Below are 21,180 nucleotides of genomic sequence, written 5' to 3' on the forward strand. Positions count from 1 at the left end.
ATGAGTCTTTAATTATTTCAAAATGAACAGTTAAGAAAAGTTTCAAGAAGAAATCCAGGCCCACCAGTAAGCACCTCTTCTTTCAGCCCAGAGATGTTTCTGCTTCTTTGATTTCATGGGGATGTTTGCCCCTTGGGTTACTCTTTTTATTTTCAGTACACATTTTTATTTGGTCTTTTTCTAAAAGTTTGAATCGCTTTTCAAGGGAAAGTCTGGAAGCACTTAATTGGGTGAACATTATTCCTATGTGATTCTAAGGCAGCTACTCAGCTCTCTGTTCTTTAGCCTTCCTTCTGGAAACTTTGGAGAAATGTCATCTGTTTCCTTCCTCACAAGAATGCTGAGGCTGACAAACTCACAGAAGTTCCAATGAACTCCTTCCACGCTGAAATCATAGAGTAAACGAGAATTGGGTGAGCCTCCCTTCCACTGAGTGCCTTCTACATTCTACTCATTCCAACACCCCATATTCTTGGTCAGATTTCAGCTTATTTTAGAAAGATGTGAAGGTCCTCTATAAGCTGCAGCATTACTGATCACTGGATCACTGGCAGCTAAAAAATACTGTTAGATATTATGGATCTAGTGGGTTTATACTCTCCCGCAAAATTCCAATTAGTCAGGGACACCTGGGTGGCTCAGTCCATGAAGCATCTGACTTTGGCTCAGGTCATGATCCCAGGATCCTGGGACTAAGCCCCATGTTGGGCTCCCTGCTCAGCTGGGAGCCAGCTTCTCCCCCTCTCTCTACCCCTTTCCTCACCCCCAGTCATGTTCTCTCTCTCTCTCTCTCTCTCTCTCTCTCTCTCCCTCCCTCCCTCCCTCTCTCTCTCTCAAATATTTGGTTTTATTGATTTATTTGAGAGAGTGAGAGAGGCTCTGGGGCTCTATCCCAGGACCCAGAGATCACAACCTGAGTTCAAAGCCCTTCACCAACTGAGCCACCCAGGCACCCCAATAAATAAAATCTTAAAAAAAATTTTTTTCCAGTTAGTCAAAGCAAGTGTGATTTTTCAAAAATCACTTTAAAAAATTCATTACCTAATTGGTTAGTAAATACAGTTTTAAAATAAATATATTCAGCTATTTTAAAGCATTTCCCCAGAATTTGGTCAAAAGATTTTCAAACCATTTTGTGCAGGTCGATGTCAACTTTTTTTGTGAAATTTTCCCTTCAATGCATCCCACCTGCACACAGCCCTCTTCCTTCATCACAGCTACGTTCTTTTTTCACTCTCCCACTTTCTCTGGAACATGCCCTCACTAAACAAATTTGCTGTGTCACTTCCAGTCTTTCAGTCCCCTGGGATAAAGTATTACCTGCCAGTCACTCATTAACCACGGAAGCCCCTGCGTGATGATTTCCAATGCATTATGAAAAACCTTCCCTGACATGTGTCATGAGCCTAGAACCCACAGGGAGGGGAGCGTCGGTAGGCTGAGCACTACATCACAGAGCTTTTGTGCAAATTGTAAAAAGGTACCCTCTCTGAGTAGGACAGGACTGAGTGCTGGCTAAATCTCAGCTCAGCCTGCCCAGGCATGACACAACCTCCCCAGCTGGACCCAGAAGCTCTGGAGGGAGTTCAGGAGCACAGGCTCAGCTGCTCTGCACTGGGGCATTGACTCCATCGCTGACTTTCTGTGTTTCCAAGAGCAATCTCTTGATACTTTGGTGACACATTTTCCCCTGGGTCACAGTAAAAATTACAAAACACTTCAACATGAGGTTTTACAAACCCATCCTGTTCCAAGTTTCCTTTTCTGTCACCAGGACAGTGGTGCCAATACTCTTTGGGAGGTCAGCAGATCACTCAGCTCTAGGTCAAGCTCCGACTACTTTAGTTTGCTTTAATGAGGAAGAGGGCCTCCTGGCTACCTGTGTCTCCGATTAGCCTCCCCCTCCAGTGCAGTGGTCTGTGACTCACAGCCCAACGCTCCTGACCGGCCGCCGGGGGCCTGATGCATGCCTTCCCTTGAGTTGAATGAGAACATTTGACTCCCTGTGTCAATTTGCAGTGGGACACACTTCCCAGATTTTCTACACTATGTGACATCAGCTCTGGACATTTCTCACTCCGTGTTCATCTCTATCAGCTAGTCTGAAAATTGGAACCAGGAACATTTGACAAATCACTGGCCACATCGTGGTTACAGGTGGTGACATATTGCTGCTGCTTATTCATGAAACCGGAGGTTAAGACTCTGTCTCTGAGATGTAAACTAGGGAAAACCCCACATAAAGCACCAGTGTTGAACAGAATATCACATAGACAATTTCCGACCGAAATGCCAGTTATTAGAAGTCATGTGGTGTCAGGAGTTGCCATGGAATCCATTTGTTTCTAAACCAGCTCCTCCTGCTGGAATAGTTTCTGATTATCGTGTCTTATGGTGGGGAGAGGGGTACAGGGAGAGAGAGAAAGCGAGAGGGAGCCATCTGATATAAAACTATGTGTTATAATTCTAACACACTCAAGCCCTAAAATGAGTAAGAAATTAAAATTTGTAAGGAGACTTACTATCAGGTTTAACATGCACACTTACATTGCTGTCTGGCTTGGAGTGAAAAAATCACATTGCCATCATGGTTTCGTTTCTGTGACTTTTGATTATTCAAGGAGAATACACAATGGCTTGTCATATGACATTTATCTTCACAAACAAGTTATCAGATCTCCAGGAGTGAAAATAAATATCAAAGCAGATCTAAACCGCCACAGGCTGCACATTTGCAGTACACTTGTTTTCCTCTGTTTTCTCCTATGTATCATTTTATTTAGATTCTTAACCAGACCATTACAGCTTTTCCTCCTGTGAAACTGCTGCCAGGATGAATCTATCCCTTGTTTCCTCCAAGTTATTTGTTTAAATCATGAGAAATGATTGGCTGGCATATGTTAATGCTTGAGTTGTTTTTGCGGTAAAGTCCCCATGTGTTTGTAGGTAAAACACAAAAACAGGTTGATCAAATATCAGCTTGGGACAACTAAATTTCAAAACACAGAATCCATAAATTAACCACTATTTTAACATATGTACAATATAATTGATTATAATTAGTCAGGAGATCTGCGAGATGAAGACACATTAGAATTGTATTTGCATACTTATCTTCTGTGTTTTGCATTAAAGATATTAAATGTTTCATACGAGGAAAAAAATGTTGGTAGATGATGCTAGAATCTTGACCCTATATTTTCCCGCCAGGGGTTCAAAAAGCCCTTATCTCCATTAAGAGCCAAGTCCCAGCTTTTCCTCCTGCCCAAGGACCTTAACTCACTTCAGAACCAATAAGCGTCCCACCTTCAAATGTTTCTAAAGGGACAATTCACAGGAGAGAAATTCAAAAGACCCTTAGGGTATGAAATGGTGTTCAACCTCCATAATTAGAGAAAAACAAAAGTAGAGTGATTTTTTTTTACCTATCAGGTGCCCCACCCCCTCAAAAAAAAGTTAAAATGTGCTTCACTGCAAAGATGGGAAACAATCACCCTCACACATTGCTGGTGGGAGTGTCAATTGGCACAATTCTTGTGGAGGGCAATTTGTCCATATCTATGAGGAATACCAATCCATGTGCCGATGACCTAGCAACTCCACTTTGGGAAATCTGTCCTGTGGTTGCATTTGTACACAGATAAATGACCCCTGTGCAGTATTATTCACTGCTGCATTGTTTGCAAGAGCAATGGTGAGAAACAACCTAAATGCCCTCAATGAGTGACAGGTTAAATAAATTATACTTATATATTCCTTTTTTTAAAAGATTTTATTTATTTATTCATGAGAGCCACAGAGAGAGGCAGAGACATAGGCAGAGGGAGAAGCAGGCTCCCCGGGGAGCCCAGTGTGGGACTCAATCCGGGACCCTGGGCTCATGCCCCGAGCCCAAGGCAGACGCTCAACCACTGACCCACTCGGGTGTCCCATATTGATATATTCTTAAAATGGAATAAGATACAGATGTTTAAGAAAGACAGGATGAGGAAGCTGTCATGGAAAATGAAAGCATCAAGGTGCAGAACAATATATAAAATATCATTTTTAAGGTTTGCTTGAATATGCATAAACAACTCTAGAAGAGAATAAGAAACTAAAGAATTGTATAGCTGTGGACATGGACTTGTAGCCCAAAGGCGCACTTGCTTGATTTGCACAGCATTTTAAAATTGGATTTCACTTAATAAGATGATATCCAAGTAAAGATAAAAGTGGAGCCGGCCAGTTGTTAAGAAATGGTGCTGATAACCTGTTTGTTTTTCCACCCAGTTTTAGGGTACCACCTCGGACATAACTAAGGCAGGGTGGAAGGGCTCTTCAATGGAAGCATTGATGAGCAAACCAGTTCTATACCAGAAATAGAGCTGAGGCTCACAGAGAGAAATCCTTGTACCAAACCTCTCTCTGGGTTTCCTAAAGAGACTTAGGAGCCACAGCTGGGAAAAGGTATGGGCAGCATCCTCATCCTCCCAGATGTGCCCAAGAGCAGCACTGACTTATCCATTTGTCACAGCTGGCACAGTTCATAGGGCCCGCAGATCATTTGAGAGGCTCATGGAATGTCTTCATTTTAATTTCTTTTACAATCAGAAGAAGAAGATGACTACGAGAATAATGAACATATGATCATGAATTCAGCCTGAATGACACAGTTGTAAAATATAATCTTTATTTTTTTTTATGGAGGAAAGGACCCACAAAAACATAACAAAAGTGCCCAAGGACTGATAAAGTCATAATCTCCTAATGGGGCTCTGCACAGGAGCACTTGCCACTTGGGGAGAGGCCCAGGCCTCACAGACCTACTGGGTCCAGGCAGGGCCTCTTCCTCCAAGGACAACTCCTTTGTACCAACACAACACACATCTTGGGCCCTTTGTGTTTAAGTACTCTGGCACAATTAGGGACCAGTTTCTGCACCAAAAGAGAACCCAAGGTATTTTTCCAATATGCTCTACTCCTGGTTGATTGACCCAAACTCTTTGGACTTCTTACCTGTAGCCCAACTAGAACCCTGGAACCCTGGAACCTTCTGGGGATGCCCTGAACACTTCCCTGCCCTTTTGAGGCTAAACTCCCCACTGAAGCGTGGCCTGCCTGGGTTCTTGGACCTCCTTTCCTTCATCCTCTTTCCTAAGGAGGCAACCTAATGACCTATCTTCAGGGACCACATGCTATCACAGGTATAAGCCGAGCCCTGAACCTCAGCTAGACAGTCATATCATTTTATATCGTATGCCCATCGTGTTCCTACTTGGCACAAAACTAGCACTTCAAATCTTTCCCTTCTAGACAATCTTCTCCTCCAGGGACAAGCTGAGAAAAAGCAGACCGAGGCAATGGTTCTCACCTGGGAACTTGCTAGAAAAGCAAATTATTGGGTCCAAGCCCAGCTCTGCTGAATCAGAAACTCTGAGAGTGGGGCCCAGCAATCTGTTTTATCAGGCCCTGCAGGCAATTCCCATGCATGCTGAAGTTCCAAAATCAACCAGGAGCAAGGGTGCCCAGATTTTCCAGGGCAGATTCCCATGTCCTGAGGGCCCAGAGATGATGAGCCCTGGACTGCAGGACTTAGGAAGGTGCCCCAAATGCCTGAGGCACTCGGTCCCGGGCCCAGGCCCAGGAAACCATAGAGGTACTTCCCCCGGGACCACAGGGTAAGGCCAGGAGGAGGCAGCACTTAATTGAGGCTCTGGGCCTGGAGACGCTGAGACTTCTGTGGGGTGGCACCCCATCAGCCAAGTTAAGCCCAGGCGTCTCTGAGCCCAGCCGCCACCCTCACTGCACGGTGGGACATGGCACCCATGCCCCTCCATCTCAGGTCCCTGCTCCTGCAGGTCTTAGAGCTGCTTTGTCTTTGGGTCACCCTTTTCCCTTCCACAATCTTTGGAATGCCAACTCCAGAGTCCAGTTCCTAAATCGGAGTGGGGTCTCAAAGTCCTTATTTTTAAAAACCACCTTCTGCCACCACCTCCCACCCCAGGTGACCCTGGGGCTCAGCCAGGTTGGAAGCCCGTCATTTGTTACGGATTATGGGGATCAGCCTCAGGAGAATGCCTTACCCCATGCCCCCTGGACAGTGCAACACCACGGCTTCCTCTTGAGGCACTCGCAGCATAGTCCTGGGGTTCATAGGTGCCAGGGAACAGACGCAAATTTGGGGCTCAGAGAAGAGGAAACTCTACAGAAGCCTAATCCAAAGGCTCTCAAAGCCAGAGGAGAGTGAATCACATGCCCTCTGGATCTACCCAATTCTGATTCCCCACTGATCCCATTCCATGTCCCCATTTGGCCACCTGCCTCTCCTCCACACAGCCCCCCCGCCCCCGCCCCATCTTGGCCACCTGCTCTCCAGCCCCTGGCATGCGCTCCTCAAGTGCAAGAGAGCATGTTTTGGCCTGAAAATCCAAAACCAATTTAGGAATCAAAGTGTCTTTCAACCCAAAGCCACAAACCAACGTTCATCTTCAGCTTTTGAAGGTTTTGGTCATGCTCCTGGGCTCAGCTAGGCTGAATACACACTCATGATCCCCAGCTCAAAAAACAAACAAACAAACAAACAAAAAAGAAGGTAAAAAGTGCTGGCACCCTCAGAGGCAGGCAGCCCCCTGCTCCTGTCCACAGAATGTGCAGCATCAGAGTTTTCCAGCTACTGTTCATGTTGAATAATTCTTCTTTGGAAGTGTGCAGTTTAAGAAATACTCTTGTTTCTCAGCAAGCAACTCAAGATTCTATTAGACTATGGTTTCAAAATCTGGATGGAAAATATTATCCAGAATACTTAGAGAAACTACATAAAATTCACCACTCTCATTTTTCAGGTTGGTCTCTCTCTCTCTCTCTCTCCCCCCCTCCTCCTTCCTTCTTCCCTTCCTTCTTTTTCTCTCTTTTCCCCTTACCTTCCCTCCCTTCTCTCTTTTCTCCTCTTCTCTTTCTTTTCTTTCTCCTTTCTTTCCTTTTTTCTTTTAAAATGGGTATCCATTGAAGCTAATTTTCTTGGTCATTTCAGTGGTCAGTTCAGTTAGGCGACCCCAGAAGCAGTATCTCAGAAAAGGGCTCTTTGGTTTTGCATAAAATCTCACACTTTCCAAAACGTCCTGATCAAACAAGTGATACATACCATAAATTTTAAAATAGGTTAAATATGGCTATCTTTTTTTTTTTTTTTTTTTTTAGTTTCCTTCTATTCTTTGTTTTCTAGCCTACTTGTCCCATCAGGTCCAAATTGTAAGGGGTCCTTGTTTGAGCCTCAACATCAGAATATCTAAATGTGACAATAAAATGAGGCTAGAGCAGGATTCACTCACACACACACCTGAAAGAAGAAAAATGTTAGTATTTGTCTAGACATTAATATTTCCCTAGATAAATTCTCAGTGGTAGAGATGGAACATCTGGATAGAACACACTGAGACATCCAGGTGACCATCTTCAGATTTTGCATCTTGATTATAAATAAGCGTATCACTCATCCTGACCTTGGCCACTGAGCAAAATCCGTGCCCGTGTGCTTTGTATAAACGTGTATGTGCGCGATGTGGAAGCGAGGAAAAGTGCATGCATGCGTTCCTAGCAATTCGTAAAAAGAAAACAAACCAAAAAAAAAAAAGTGTTACGGGAGCGGGGAAGGAGCGACAGAAGCCCCTCGGGTTTTGCGGCGGTGCTCGGGCCGCTGGGCGCAGAGCGGGGTCGCCCGGAGGCAGCCCCGGAGTCGGTGCCGAGCGCGGTCGGGGTCTCAGGGCGCCCAGGTCGGGGCCCGCGCTCCCCCGCCCCGCAGCTCGCACCCCAATTCCGCTGCGCCTTCTGGCTCTCTCCGGGCGCAGAGGGCTAGCTCCTCTAGACCCACCGCGCCCGACGGTCGGGGGGTCCCGCGGCCCTCGGACGCCCCCTCCTCCTGGAGCCCGGGCGCGCAGCGCGCACAGGCGCGTCGGTTCCCAGACCTCGCCCCCGGGTCTCGGCCGCGGGCGCCCATCGGAGCCGCTGACGGGGGGCTCCCTGCAGGCAGCACCGGGGCGCCCCCTCCGCGGTGCAAGAGGCTCCCAGGGGTACGGGCCTGCCGTGTGCCCTCCTCGGTCGAGGAAAGGACGACCTCCCCCTCCCCCCTCCCTGCCCCGCATTAGGGTCGCGCTCTGGGGCTGCATAGACGGTGCCCCGGGGCCATGGGTGCTCGCTCCAGGAGCCAGCGGCCTAGACGCCCTTAGGTTCGGGGTTGCAGGGCCGCCTGCGCCCATTCCTTGCTTTCCGCTGACTTTTTTTTTTTTTTTTTTTTTTTTTGGCAAAGCGGTGGGCAGGACCCGCTTCCTCCACTCAAGCAATTAATTTAAAATCTCTCACGCCAGAGGCGAAGGCGAGGTCTCGGAACACGTGGGAGGCACCTGAAGGGCCGGATCACGCCCCTCGCTGGCCCGAGGCTCGGGCGGGGGCGCGGGGGGCGCGGGGGGCGGGGGGGGGGGCGAGGCCGGGGCCCTGCACCCGGGCGGGGGAGGGGCCGGCAGGAGCCGCGTTCCCGCTTCGGCCTCGGTTCAAAGATTAGAAAAACAGGTGTCGGTCCGTCGCGGTGCTAACTCGGTCACTTGGTAAACGCGGCTCTGACCGCTGTGTGCGGAGGACTTGCGAGGGGGCCGTGACCACAGGGCCGAGCCTTCACTGTGTTTATTAAACATCTACTGGGTTCAGAGACTGCGGAGCTTCCCTGGGACGCAGGAACAGCCCCCCTCCCACCCCCACCCCCAGGACCTCATCTTTGGTGTGAAGACGACTTACGTGCTCATTTTGCCCGTTTGCTTCTGAAAGCAAAATGCCTCCTTTCTTCCGACAAAACGCGCTCTTGGGGGCGGGAGGTGGGGGGGCCCCGGGCACCTCCTGACGCCCCAGGGTGTCTCTACCGCGGGCGAGGGTTGCAGACCCCAAGGAAGCACTAACACACCTGCACGTTGTTTGAAGGAGACGTAGGGTTTACAGCGACCATGACTTAACCGAGATTCTTTCCAAAACACAGTCGGAATAGAAAACTGCTTCTTATCCCCAAAGTGCCATTGCTGCGCTTGGTTGCTCCATTTACGCGTAAGATCAGTCCCGATTGGGGGCGGGGGGGGGGGGCGCCTGGAGGGGAGCACAGAAGATTTTTTTTTCTTTTTTTTTTTTATTTTCACCTTCCCCAAACACTCCCTCTCTCTTTACATGCAGTAGTTAACGTGATCTTTATCTGGTCTTTCTGGAAAGTCGCGTATAAGAGAGTCACACAGCATCTCCCCCAGTATTAATCCTGTATCACTTGGTGGTCGGATCCCTCGCAGAGCCAGGTCTCTAAGTGGCGACAGCCTCTGGGGAAAGGACTCCTCCTAGATTAGAGCCCATTAAGCTAGATCGCAGTTTTGCAACACCTATGAAATCTATATGTTTAGGTTTTTTCTTATTCTTTCCCATCCAGACTGTTCACCTCTTCTTGCCAGGTGTTTCCCAGATGTGCAAATATCCCCCCAGAAAGCTCCCGTTGTCGTTCTGCGAGCTTACTGCCATCGGGCGGCAAGGAGGTGCCAGATGTCTGTATTTTTGAACAAACACTCTTAAAGTCGTCCCGAATATCAGGGAAATGGCACAACCCCTCTTCATAGTCTACGTTTTCTCGGCGGCAGTTATCGCCACGAACGAGAGGAGGGGGGCAACTTCGCTGGTGCGCTTACTGTCTAGGAAACAACCGCCCCCAGGCGCACCTCCCGGAGAAGGATCAGAAGGATCGTGGTCACCAGCAGCACCAAAACACAAGCGGGGAATCACACTTGTAGGGGGTGATTCCAAGTAGTAGTGATTATTTCGGGGGGGGGGGTGCAAGTCAGCTTTTTCCCGTGGCTGTTGTCTTTCCTCAGATGACAGAAAGTAAAAAAAAAAAAAAAAAAAAAAAAAAAAAGCGATCCAGATTAGAGGGTCTCTTAAATCTAATTTGTCAGCAATAGTACTTACAAGCGTTTGTTTAAGTGGGTCCTGTTGGGGGAAACCGTGAATGTTGTGAATGTATCCTTTTGTAAGGAATATCACGTTGGGTTTTTGTTTCCTGAAACAAAAGCCAACAACAACAACAACAACAACAACAGACTTCACTCACGTTTAAGATAACGGATTGTTGGGAGATAGCTATCGATGCATCAACCAACCCCTCTGACTCTGTTTTGGGCAGAAATGTAACCTCTTTGCGCCTAGAGTCCCCTATCTGCTCCCCATAGGACAGCTCCACGGCTGCGCTTTCCACGGTGGACAAATCAGCCCTCAAACTGGAGCCATTTCGAAAAAGATTCTCCTCTTTGGGATTAATTTAAAGATAGATGTATATGTATATATATATTATATGCACATATACATGTATATGCATATACATATGATATACACATAGACATAGACATATGTAATATACACACACATATCTTCTCAGGCCATCAATCCAGGGTCGCTGCGGTTTCAGAGAAACGTGAAAGAGAAAGCGCAACAGCGGCCCCGCGCAAGCAGTGGGCCCCGCGACCTGCCCAGGGGAAGGGCGCGGCCGCCAGGTCGGCCTCGGGGCCACTCGCGCCCGCAGCCCGGGCGACTGCAGCCCCGGCCCCCGGCCCGACCTCTGAGGCCTCCGGCCGCGGCCGATGCTTTGGGACGCGAGGGGCGCGGCGGGGCCAGCGCCCGGGGCGGAGTGCACGGCCCCCCGACCGCAGGGAGAGCGGGGAGCGAGGCCCGCACATCACCCGCGAGGCCCCGCGAGGCCCGCAGCGGCGGCGACCCGGGGGCCCGGGGCTCGTCCCGAGCGCTGCAGCCACGCGGGTAGCCCAGCGGCGAGCAGGGAGCGCAGGGGGCGGGGCGGGGCGTGCTCGCGTCACTCAGCCCGGCCGGCCAATGAGCGCCTCTCCCCGGGGCGCGCCGAGCCAATCGGAGGCGAGGAAGCGTGTGAGTGGCATTAAGGGAGGGCGGGAGAGAGGGAGCCCGGGAGTGAAGTTGAAGCTAAACCCCGAGAGCTATAAAGAAGTTACAGGGGGGCGTTTTCGGCTTCCAATTAGGAATAATACTGGCTTCGTAGCAACTACGGAGGAGGAGGATTCTAAAACCACCTCACCCGTCCCAGAGCCTGCACCCCCCCTCCTTCTTGCACGCACCCCTCCCCCAATTCATGACCGAGGAGAGAAAAGGGAGCCGGGGCGCGCTCTGCTCCTCTCTGCCGGGGGGCAGCCGAGAGGCCGGCGGAGTTGGAGGGTAGGCATGCGGGCAATTAGGAGGCGGGCGCCTCCGCAGCCGGTGCCGCCAGCGCAGACCGAAGGTAGGTGCGGCGGGAGACACCTTGCGCCCGCCCAGAGGCGCCCGCAGCTCTGCCGCGGAGGGGGGAGGCCGGGACGCCTCCCACCGCCCCCCTGCCCGGGCCTGCGAGGGGCTGTCGCGGAGGTGCCACCTGTTAACCTGGCGCAGCCGTGCCCCGCGCGCTGCCGCCAACCCCCCCCCCCCCCCCCCCGGTCGGCAGGGAGGGCCCTGGGTCGCCTCGGCAGTCCCGAGGGACTTGATGTGTAAGTGCCACTTTCCGAGGAACCCCTGAGACCCAAGTCAGAGAGGTAGCCAAATTCCAGATCGGCCCAAGTTGGGGGGCGAGGGGACCGAAAGGAGGCCTCGGCGGTGCGGAGGAATTCTGATTTGCGGAAACCTGCTTTGCTGGGACGTGCGCCTGGGCCAGGGCGCGGGCACCGGGGACCGGCGACTGAGGGTCTTCTAAGGGTCTCCGAAAATATGCATTTTGTGATTTGGGGCAACTTCCCAGGGGGCTGGAGAATGCAGCTGGCACGGATGAGGGAACGCTTGCATTATTTGCAGGGCGCTCAGTCTCTCGCCGCTGATTCCTCCAAATCTTAAAAAGCAAGCAAGCAAGCAAACCAAAACACGGAGCCCCGAGAGGCGCGTTGGGGCGAGCGGAGGCCCTGGATTCCGGCTGTTTTTCGGAATTCGGGCGAGTGCGTGAGTGCTCGAGGACCTGCAGATCTCTGACGCTCTGATGCTGTTGTCTTCACAGAGGCCTGAGAGTGGTCCGTGGTCCGGCGTTCCCGTTCTTCCCGAAGGGGCTCCGAGTCGCCTCCTGCGCCGCGGGACCGAAGAGCAAACGTCGGGGATTATTATTATGTCGATTTTCTGGGGACCGGGGTTTGCGGCGCCGAACAGAAGAAAAGGCTGGTTCCCGAGGGGTCCCGCCGGCATTTGATACCCAGAGACTCCTAGGATTGCCCAGATTGCCGTGGATCAGCAACTTTCGTACACTCCCGTCCCGTGTTTTTAAAGAAAATCATTTTCTGTTCGCTGCCTTGGTCTTTCACTGACATCAATACAGTGAAGCAAAAAAGACTTCCATCTCTTCATTCAAAGTATGCTTTCTGTTTTTTGCCAAATATGATCTCTAATTGAAAGTTTATTTTTGCTTTTGGATGAATCTGTGGAGCTTATGTTGTAAGAAGAAAGGGAGAAAGAGACACCATGAAAGAGAAGTCCAAAAATGCTGCCCGGACTAGGAGGGAGAAGGAAAACAGTGAATTTTATGAACTGGCTAAATTACTGCCTTTGCCCTCCGCTATCACCTCGCAGCTGGACAAAGCATCCATAATCAGACTCACGACCAGCTATCTCAAAATGAGAGTAGTGTTTCCAGAAGGTAAGTGACTTTGCCCAGATGGAATTTCAAAGGCAGAAGGGGTAGAGGTTTGCTGCACAGAGAAGTACATTCACACTTACATGCATACATACTCTCTGCAAAGGGATGTTTAGCATGGCTGCTTGACCAGGGCCCTCTCTGAACTTAGAATTCCTCTTGCCTTTTTGTGGCCCTTTCTACTTCCCCGTTAATACTTTCTCTCCAGCCCATCGGATATGTTTGGTTGGGAAGCAGCCCAACAGTGCTTTTGTCAACACTTCAGATACTGAGCCCGATTGAAAGTACAAGTAATCCAAACATGACTTTTTTTTTTTTTATTCCTCTTGTTAGAATTGCATCTAGCTGCGAGCAGGAACATTGCCAAATCCTTGTATTTTTTTGCTACATATAGATAGACCTATGTACATGGAGCTAGCTAAGCCAGATAATGATTTCTCTCTAAGTTTATAATTCCGCAGAAGAGAAGCAGGCATATTTATGAACAAATTTGTTCTGGATTTACCCAGTCTCTTGATTACTTATAGCAAATGTATTCTGAGTTTTTGAGACATTCACAGATTCTGAAACTAACTCTGGGGCTTGGTAATTTGCAACTCTGAGCTTGATATTATCTCTGAGATAACAGGCTAGGACCCAAATACATAAGGTTGAATCAAGAAGACTAGCCCGTGTAGGTGGCAGGTTGGCAAATGTATCCTGGGAAAATCATTTTATAAGGCCTAGAAGGGAGAAGAGCTGAGCTGGTCATGATTTAAAACATGTATTTAGTTCATCAAGATTCACTGTGTGAGGACAGAGCAGCCTTCAAAGAACAGTCCTGTATAAAATCATTTATACTCTGTAGGAAAAGGATACTTCTCTCTTCCGTCTCCCCACCGTTTCCTTTACCCACATTCAAATAATATGAACAGATTTTTAAAAATATTTTAGATATGTGTTTGCTAGAGGAGATTGGGAAATATAAAGGAGAGGATACTAAACAAACACAAAATTCCAAGAGAAAGAACTCTGTTTATTTACAAACCAGAATGTCTTATTTGACCTGCAGGGGTTTATGTTATTGTTGATTTTGGGTGTTTGGGGTCTGTTGTTTTCTTTTAAGGTAATAGGGGGAAGGAAATAGCCATTATTGGGCTTGGAGTTTCACTTTGTTTGATCTTGACTAGAAGTCATTATCTAAATCAAAATCTTGCAAAACTTGCCGCCAAATTAGTCAGGGGTACTAAAGGAAAACTTGCAAATTATAGTTCAATTTTACCCCAGAACTACAGGTAGTGCTATAGTTGTTTTGTCTTAAAGCAGTTCCTTGAACAATCTCGACTGCCCCTGGAAGCCGCAGGAGGAGAGGAATCAAAACCTAAAGTTCCTGAAAAGTTAAAGAAAAAGAAAAGTGAGGGGGGGAGAGTGGGGATTATATATTAAAAACCATATTTCCCATTCAAACTGTGCTGAGAATTGCTAGTGGGAAAAGTACTATTATGCTACTCTGCCTTCTGTTTTAAAAAGAGAGAGAGAGAGAGAGAGAGAGAGAGATCTCGTTGTCTTTTATACTGTCAGCGCCTACTTTATAAAAATAAAGCTATTGCGAGCTCGGCTGGCCGCGCTGTTCCTAACAGGATTATTAGCAGTGATTTGTCAGCCCCTGCGGTCTCAGTGGGCTCCCTTTCTGCGTGATTTCTAGCGGGTCTCGTCAATTATCGGTGCCGATGTCGCTCGCTGTTTGATCAGAAGAAGCATATGGTGCTGCTTGTGGGGCTGCGAGTAATCGCGGGAGGAAAAGAATAGGGGATCGGCGTCCCCGGGCGGGCCAGAAAAGCGGGGTGGGGGCGCCCGGGGAGTCGCCGGCCCGGGGGGGGGGGGCGGCGGGCTGGGTTTGGCTGTTTGGGTTTGGGGTTCTAAGAGAGCAAGCTTGCTTGTTTGAGTAAGTTGCTAACTCCACAAATTAGAAATCGCGTGATAAATGGGGACAGAAAGTAAACTCCAAGCCAACTTCTCACCTTCAAAGAGAGCGCTGGCGAAGACTGGCCCTGGGGTCCCCCCGTGGCTACTGTCCCCGCGACTGTGCTTTCCGCGGCCCCCTTCACCTTCCTCCAGAGCCCCGGGCCCCTCCCTCTTCCCCCGTCTCCTGTGGACTGGTGTGAGTTTATGGGGAGGAGGGGATGGGCGATGTGTGAACTCTGGGCACATCATTTATTTCTCCAGCTACTGTTGAGCTCATAACTCACCCGCAGTCTCCACCCGGTGAGTTAGACGGGGTCATCCCAACAGCTGGCTCCTAGGGATGAGGTTTTAATTTTGAGGATACATTAGCTTCCAAAAATTCCAAAAGCCAGACACCGCCCTGTAAAATATTAAACAATAACAACAACAACAGCAACAACAAGACACACGCAACCCAACATCTTTCAAAGGGGTGAATCACAAACGGCAAAACCAGGCGTAGCCTGCAGAGGGTGCCAAATTTGGGTTCAGCTGTGGACTGAAGGCCTGCGGGAGACAAGACCGGGTCCGTGGCTGAGGGGGAAACTGGGCACTTTACGTGGAGGTATAATGTTTTCTAGTGATGAGAAGTGGAAAGAATACGAAAGCGTGGTTCATCTTTACACCTATCTTGATGCCATTCCAGCACATAGTAGGCCTTAGATTTTGTTCTAAGGATGGAGTAAAGTTAGCTATTTCATCATGGTAAGCATTCTGTCCCACATAACATATGGATTTTGCAAGGTATATAATCTAAAACAATTATAAAGCTGGTAACATTTTAGTTATAGGCACAACAATGACTATAATCACTGTTTTGCCTCAGATTACATTTCATCTACAATACCCAGATAATAGCAAAAGGCTTAAATCAACAAACAGAAATCTCCCATACTTACATTTGAAAAAATTTTAAAAAAAATTCTTAAAATATAGCTAATTCCCCATCACTAAATATAGGTCCCCCCGGCCACCACCACCATCCCAGCTTCTTGATAGACTCCTTGTCTGGGGCCAAACTTCAGTTTTTACTTATTTGAGTGCGTAAAATTGAACTGTTGAAAGAAAAATGAGAGAGAGAGAACACAGGAACGGGATATGAGTGCTTAGAATAATCAAGAATAAAGCATTAGATTGGAGACTTCATATTTTCTAAAAAATGCAGGGAAGATTACTGTGAAATCACTAAAACTGCATATTTCCCATTGGCAGCATATTCCATTCTAAAAGAGCCTTGCAAAAAAAAAAAAAAAAAAAAAACTTGAGAAATGTGTAAGTCTTTGGTGTTATCAAAGCAAGAAAGGTGGGACAAAAAAAGAGACATGGTGTGACTTTGTGTGCAAAATAGGACAAATTCAACTAAAAAGATATATATATATATATTTGTTATCCAGATATAATACAGTTTTGGCTGGGGGCGTAGTGGCTTGCTGCCTTTGAAAAGACCAGACATTTCAAATCTATAGCCATTCAGAATCTTGGTAACATCACACCACCATTTCATTGTCAAGATGTCTTGGGAAAATAAAAATAATCACAGAATTGAAATTAGTAACCGTGCAGGAAAGGGAGTCTCTACAAAAGGCTGGAAGGACAAGGATGATTAAACAAACCTCCACAGACCCTTTCTATAATATTCACCTCAAGATTGAAATCCTTAATCGCCTTATATTTTTTAGAGGCTGAGAACTGAAAGAGAAAAAGAGGCCCCATTTCCCACGTGGATGGGTGATTTAAAGCTGTTTTTCTTGCTGCTGGGGGAAATGATGGAGCGTTAAGTTTCCGTGTTTATTTTCTTACAGAAGTTTTTCTCATTTAAAAGCCTTTAAGCCCAGTTTATACTCCACGCTGGTTTTCTCTGTTTAATTCCAGTTTTGATGTTGACTTAAAACGTAGAGTGCAGAACTAAACTCCGAAGAGAACGTTTGCAAGGCAGATTTATGTGCTAGAAATTGTAGATCATACCAGTGAAGAAAATACTTTTTTTTTTTCTTTAAAGGGAGCGGTCACTAATCAAAACAATAACAGCAAAGCAGAGTGTTATAAGCTACAGCGAGATGCTTTTAAGCAGGGTGCAATCATACACCTGAAGCTAAAATCAGGCTCCATTTCCAGAGGACAAATGTGATTTCTAGGGGAGTTATTTTTCAATCCTGGGGAAATCCTTGCAGTTGGGAGCTTTTGCAGCCACAAATGTGAACACAATTCGAACCGGTACATTCTGGCTGTATTTCTCTACGTCGGCCCAGGTATTTCTCAAGAGAATGAGGTTTAGACCCATCACCTAATGATGTTAACTGTCCAACCACCGCCGGTCTCTGATTCATGGAATTTTACATTTTGAGCGGGGGAGGAGAACCCTTACGCATTTAGCAAGGGGCCTGCTGCTTGGAAAGTAGTAGAACAGCGTCGGAGAAGCGCCGAGCAAACTTTCTGCAGGTTGTCCCATCCGCGGGGCGGGTCCCGCGCAGAGTCGCGCCACCTCGGTGGCTCGGACCAGACCCGAGACAGCGACCCTGCGGAAGCTTCTACGCGCCCCTGGCAGCAGCGGAGCACGCAGCTGGGACCAGCACGTACGCCGCTGCCTAGGCCAGCCGAGGGTGCCCGGCTCCAGTCTCCTCGCCGGCCAGACCCGGTCTCCGACCTCCAGGGTTCGAGGACGTCCCAGAGCGCCTGCCCCACGCAGAGGTCCGCCGTTTGCGCTGCCCGGGCCGCTGTCCCAAGGACTGGCGGTTGCGTAACCTGCAGCCGGGATCCCGCGCGCGGGCGGCCCGCGGTGCCCCGGTCGGGTCCCCGCAGCCAAACCGAACCCAGGCGGGATACGGGGGACCCGCCCGGCAGCCCCGTCCGACGACCCGCGCCCGCCTGCGGGGCGAGGGCCTTGCCCCTCCCCGCCCCCTTTTGAAGACCCGGAGCCCTGGGGCGACACCACTTGACCTTTTCCAGCGTCACGCAGGCACTGGTGTCAACCCCGCGTGCATTTCCGTCCCATAATTTAGTTGGGACCGGGCCGAAACCCGCCTGTCCTTCGTCTCTGCCGCTCGCGAGGGACTGACCCGACAGCCGGCTGGGCGGGCCTGCTGCATCCAGACCTGGGGGCTCCGGCCTCGGGGCCAGAGCAGCGCGAGGGTTCAGAGACGATCAATGCTGTGACCCTCAGTCTCCACCCCAGATTCACAACTAACGGTAGTGGCTCCCCCCGGGCGCGGCCAGGGGGCCCAGGGGGCGCGCCGGGGACAGCAGGCACGGACGGCCACTGCGGAGTGCCAACACTCGGGGGGACTGCAGGACACACACTGGGGACAAAGCCCGGCCGCGCGGGGCCCTCGTCGCCCTCAGGAGGTCGGCCACACCAGCCAGGTGGTCGGAGAGGACCTGGAGCTGGGGCGGCCACGGTCCTGAAGGCTGGGGTGGGTACACCTGGGCTCGGGAAGCAGCCTTCCACCCAGTGACCCTCCGCGCCCTGCCTTGTCCAAGGGTGCCCAATCTCCTTCCCTCCTTTCCCCCAGGAAGCACGGCTTCTAAGCCCCCCCACTCCCAGCCCTAGGTTGCTGGTCTCAGGTGGTGGAGGGAGGTTTGGACAGCCTGTCCTCTGCGAGGACCCGCAGGCCTTGGATGAAAACCCAGGTGGCTGAGACAAGTCCCTCCGGGGGGACCCGGGCCCGAAGTTAGGAGCACGGTGGTGGAGGGCTCTTCCCATCTCAGTCACCAAGTCATGATCAAATCCTGGGACGGCTCTTCCAGTCCCCTTCCCACTCCCAAACTGCCTTAAAAGGTATATGTCGCGATCTGTCAGTCAGATGGAGCTTTCTGAGACCTGCTGCAAGGAGGACACATTTCTATTGAGATACAGTTTATTTATTAAAGAGAAGGGAGAAGGAACAGTAGAACAAGCTCTTCTCTTCCTCCTCTTCCTGTCTGAGTGAAGGAGGCGCATGATGCCAGGGCTGTAATCTATATTTTGTCAAGGGTATGAAATTCATTCCGAAGGAAAAGCTCGATCAATTTATTTTTGCTGCTTGTAATAACACAGCTGGATGATGCTTTGAGCTCACGCTAGACTGGGGCTCATCATTCATTCGCCAAGAACGGGCCTAAATTGTGCCTGTGGGATTAGGTCAATTTTAGTGGATCTACTTCGCCTCATTTGGTTACTAATTGGTTTCTTGTTTTATAAATCGAAATCTCATTTTCAGGAAATTACAAAACCCGTGCAGTCAGTCCATTGAGGTAATCCTTGGGTCAGGGGGTATTTAAATGGAAATGGCTCAACCGCGCTCTGAGGGTAAGAGTGAAACTTCGCCCGGGGTTTTCACATGAAATGTGAGCTAGCCCTTTAGATCCATAATAGATACATCCCTTCTAATACTACTTATGTAAATATGATAAACCAGACTTTAAGGGAAGAGGGGGGCGGGGAGAAGCAAAATTTATCTGCTAAGGTTAATGTGGCATATCTTGGAAATCTTCCAAAATAGATTATGTTTTCCTTTGTCTTCGGCCACTTTAGCTGGGGAAAATCCTTTTGTCTAAAACCCGGTTTAGTTATCGCCTCCCTCGCAGAGCTCCTTTTCTCCTTTGCAAAACCCCGTTCCCTCGGCCTCACCGAATTACAAGAGAATCTTTAGATCTTGTTCCCACTGTAATCCTGCCGCAAAGGGAGCTGGTTTCCTCCTCATTTTAAACAGACAATCAAAGGATTTGTGAATTTTCTGCGGTAGGTCAAGTGCAGAAACGAAATCTCAGCTTACCCCCCTCGCCAACTGAAATTGGGTGCCGGAGCGCCTCGCGGCCGGCAGGAGGTGAGGGGGTCCGGGGAGAGGGGGTCCCTGGCCCGCTCCAGGAGTTTTCGGGAGGCAGGACCCTTGACCCGGGGCTTCAGAAGGTGTCCTGGGAAGGCTGCAGGGCGAGCTCAGCCCTAGGATTAGGTCAGGAAAGCCTGGCAGGTGGATAGACTAGGGCAGCCAGTCCCCTATAAAACATTAACCCAGCCAAAACCGTGTGACGGGGATTTCAACCTCGACCAGAGAGGAGGCAATGCTCCGTGAAAGCAAAGGGTCCTTAAAAGGTGTGGGGGTAGGGGCAGGAGAGGGCCAGGGAGGCCCTCGTTAACCTGCGCCAGGCTGGCTGCTTATTAACCTGCGGGGAAGTCTTGTTTTGCCCTCGTAGGCGCATAACTAATGAGGCCGCAACCCGAGACCACAGACAGCCGAGGCTGGCGCTGGGGTTCGGAACCGGTACTTAACCCCGAGCCCAGCTCGGGGATTTTCAAATGATTCGGGTCGGGAGGCCGTCCCCGGGCTGTTTCCAGCCGATTGGGGAGAACTTCCTAAGTTTAGAATAAAGACGTTCGTTGGCCCCAGGCGCGGGCTTCGCACCCTTCGGGACAAGGTTCCGGACGCGGGGAGGCCGCGGCCAGCTCCCCGCGCGCCCCGGGGCCCCGACCCTTCTCCCCAGCGCAGCTCCGCGCTTTCGGGCCCCGGCTGGGCCCCGGCGTCCGCCGGCCCCCGCCACCCCGCGGCCCCGCCCGCGCTCTCCCAGCAGGAGCCCTTCCCCTTTCCCCAGTTTGGCACCCACCCCACCCCCCGCCCCACCGATCCCCCCTCCCCCGGCACCTCCGGGTGGGTGCGTGTGAGCAGCGATGAGAAAACGACCGCGTGGCGCGGGAAGGCAGGGAGGATATTTGGCGGAGCCCCGTGGAGCGAGGCGAAGGTGACACGGCGGAGGGGGGTGCGCAGGTGGCTGGGGCGGAGGCCCCCCTCCGCAGTGCAGGAGGACCCAGGCGGCCGGGCCGCCGAGTCACTCCGGGGAGGGAAACCGGGGCGGGCTCAAGAGGCAGGAGGGATTGACTAGAAGCGAGGGAGGGAGAGGAGTCCGGCCGCGGGCGGGGAGCATCAGTGTTTGCAGAGCGGTGGGGAAATCGTTAGATTTATTTAGATGTGCAAACACCCAGAAAGACCCGATTTGAGCTTAAGGGGCGCTCATGGTTACTCGTTACCAGGGTTTTGATCGCTTGCTTAGGAAGCAGCTCCTGGCCAACACATTTTTAAGAGTCCAACTCCGTGTTTTCTTCAGAAAGACCCGCCCTCACCCCCATATTACAATGCGAGTGTGTTTGTCATTGTGTACTTCACAGTGATTTGTACTTTAATGCAGTAAATCAGTAAGTCACCCCCCCCCCCGTTTTTGTCATGTTAAACCTTGTTTATTGGGGTAAGAATAAAAGAGTTTAACTCCCCAGTCACATTAATTTCAGCAGCAACATTGTTTAAAACTATCACCTGTAAAGAGTGGTAGGTAGTTTAACCTCTGTGTCCTCAAGTTTCCTCTGCCTTATTGTTTTCGTGTTTTCTCTCTGCAAACAGGTACTATAGCAGGCTCCATGTTAAATTTTTTTTTCCCAATCAGCCACGGGCATCCAGAGAATTATATATTTTTTTAGGCATCACCGGGGAAATGATTTCTGGTAAAGCCTGGAAAGATCCTAACCTGGTAGCATCTAGGAGAGGAAGGGGGGGGGGGCTGTCTTTGTTAAT

At 50.1% G+C, this 21,180-nt stretch overlaps 1 protein-coding gene and 1 long non-coding RNA gene across 3 annotated transcripts in view; one reads left to right on the forward strand and one right to left on the reverse strand.

Moving 5' to 3' along the window:
* Nucleotides 1-10,960: 10,960 nt before the first annotated feature.
* The window catches only part of SIM1 (SIM bHLH transcription factor 1), a 73,518-nt gene continuing 63,298 nt past the window's right edge, over nt 10,961-21,180 (forward strand). Inside the window, exons 1-2 of one of the 2 annotated variants that reach the window (XM_072831961.1) lie at nt 10,961-11,296; nt 12,035-12,664. In XM_072831961.1, the coding sequence (XP_072688062.1) occupies nt 12,490-12,664 (175 nt within the window). In that variant the 5' untranslated portion in view covers nt 10,961-11,296; nt 12,035-12,489. Of the gene's footprint in view, nt 11,297-11,518; nt 12,665-21,180 lie in introns of those variants that run through there. The other variant, XM_072831962.1, reaches the window with a different exon arrangement.
* Nucleotides 13,656-21,180, reverse strand: part of LOC140636589 (uncharacterized) — a 74,472-nt gene continuing 66,947 nt past the window's right edge. The window contains exons 3-4 of the long non-coding RNA XR_012033798.1: nt 14,890-15,005; nt 13,656-14,030 (exon numbers count right to left, since the gene is read on the reverse strand). This is a non-coding gene — a long non-coding RNA (uncharacterized lncRNA). The remainder of the gene's footprint in view (nt 14,031-14,889; nt 15,006-21,180) is intronic.

Source organism: Canis lupus, chromosome 7 (genome assembly GCF_048164855.1).
Source record: "Canis lupus baileyi chromosome 7, mCanLup2.hap1, whole genome shotgun sequence".
Classification (NCBI taxonomy): domain Eukaryota; kingdom Metazoa; phylum Chordata; class Mammalia; order Carnivora; family Canidae; genus Canis; species Canis lupus.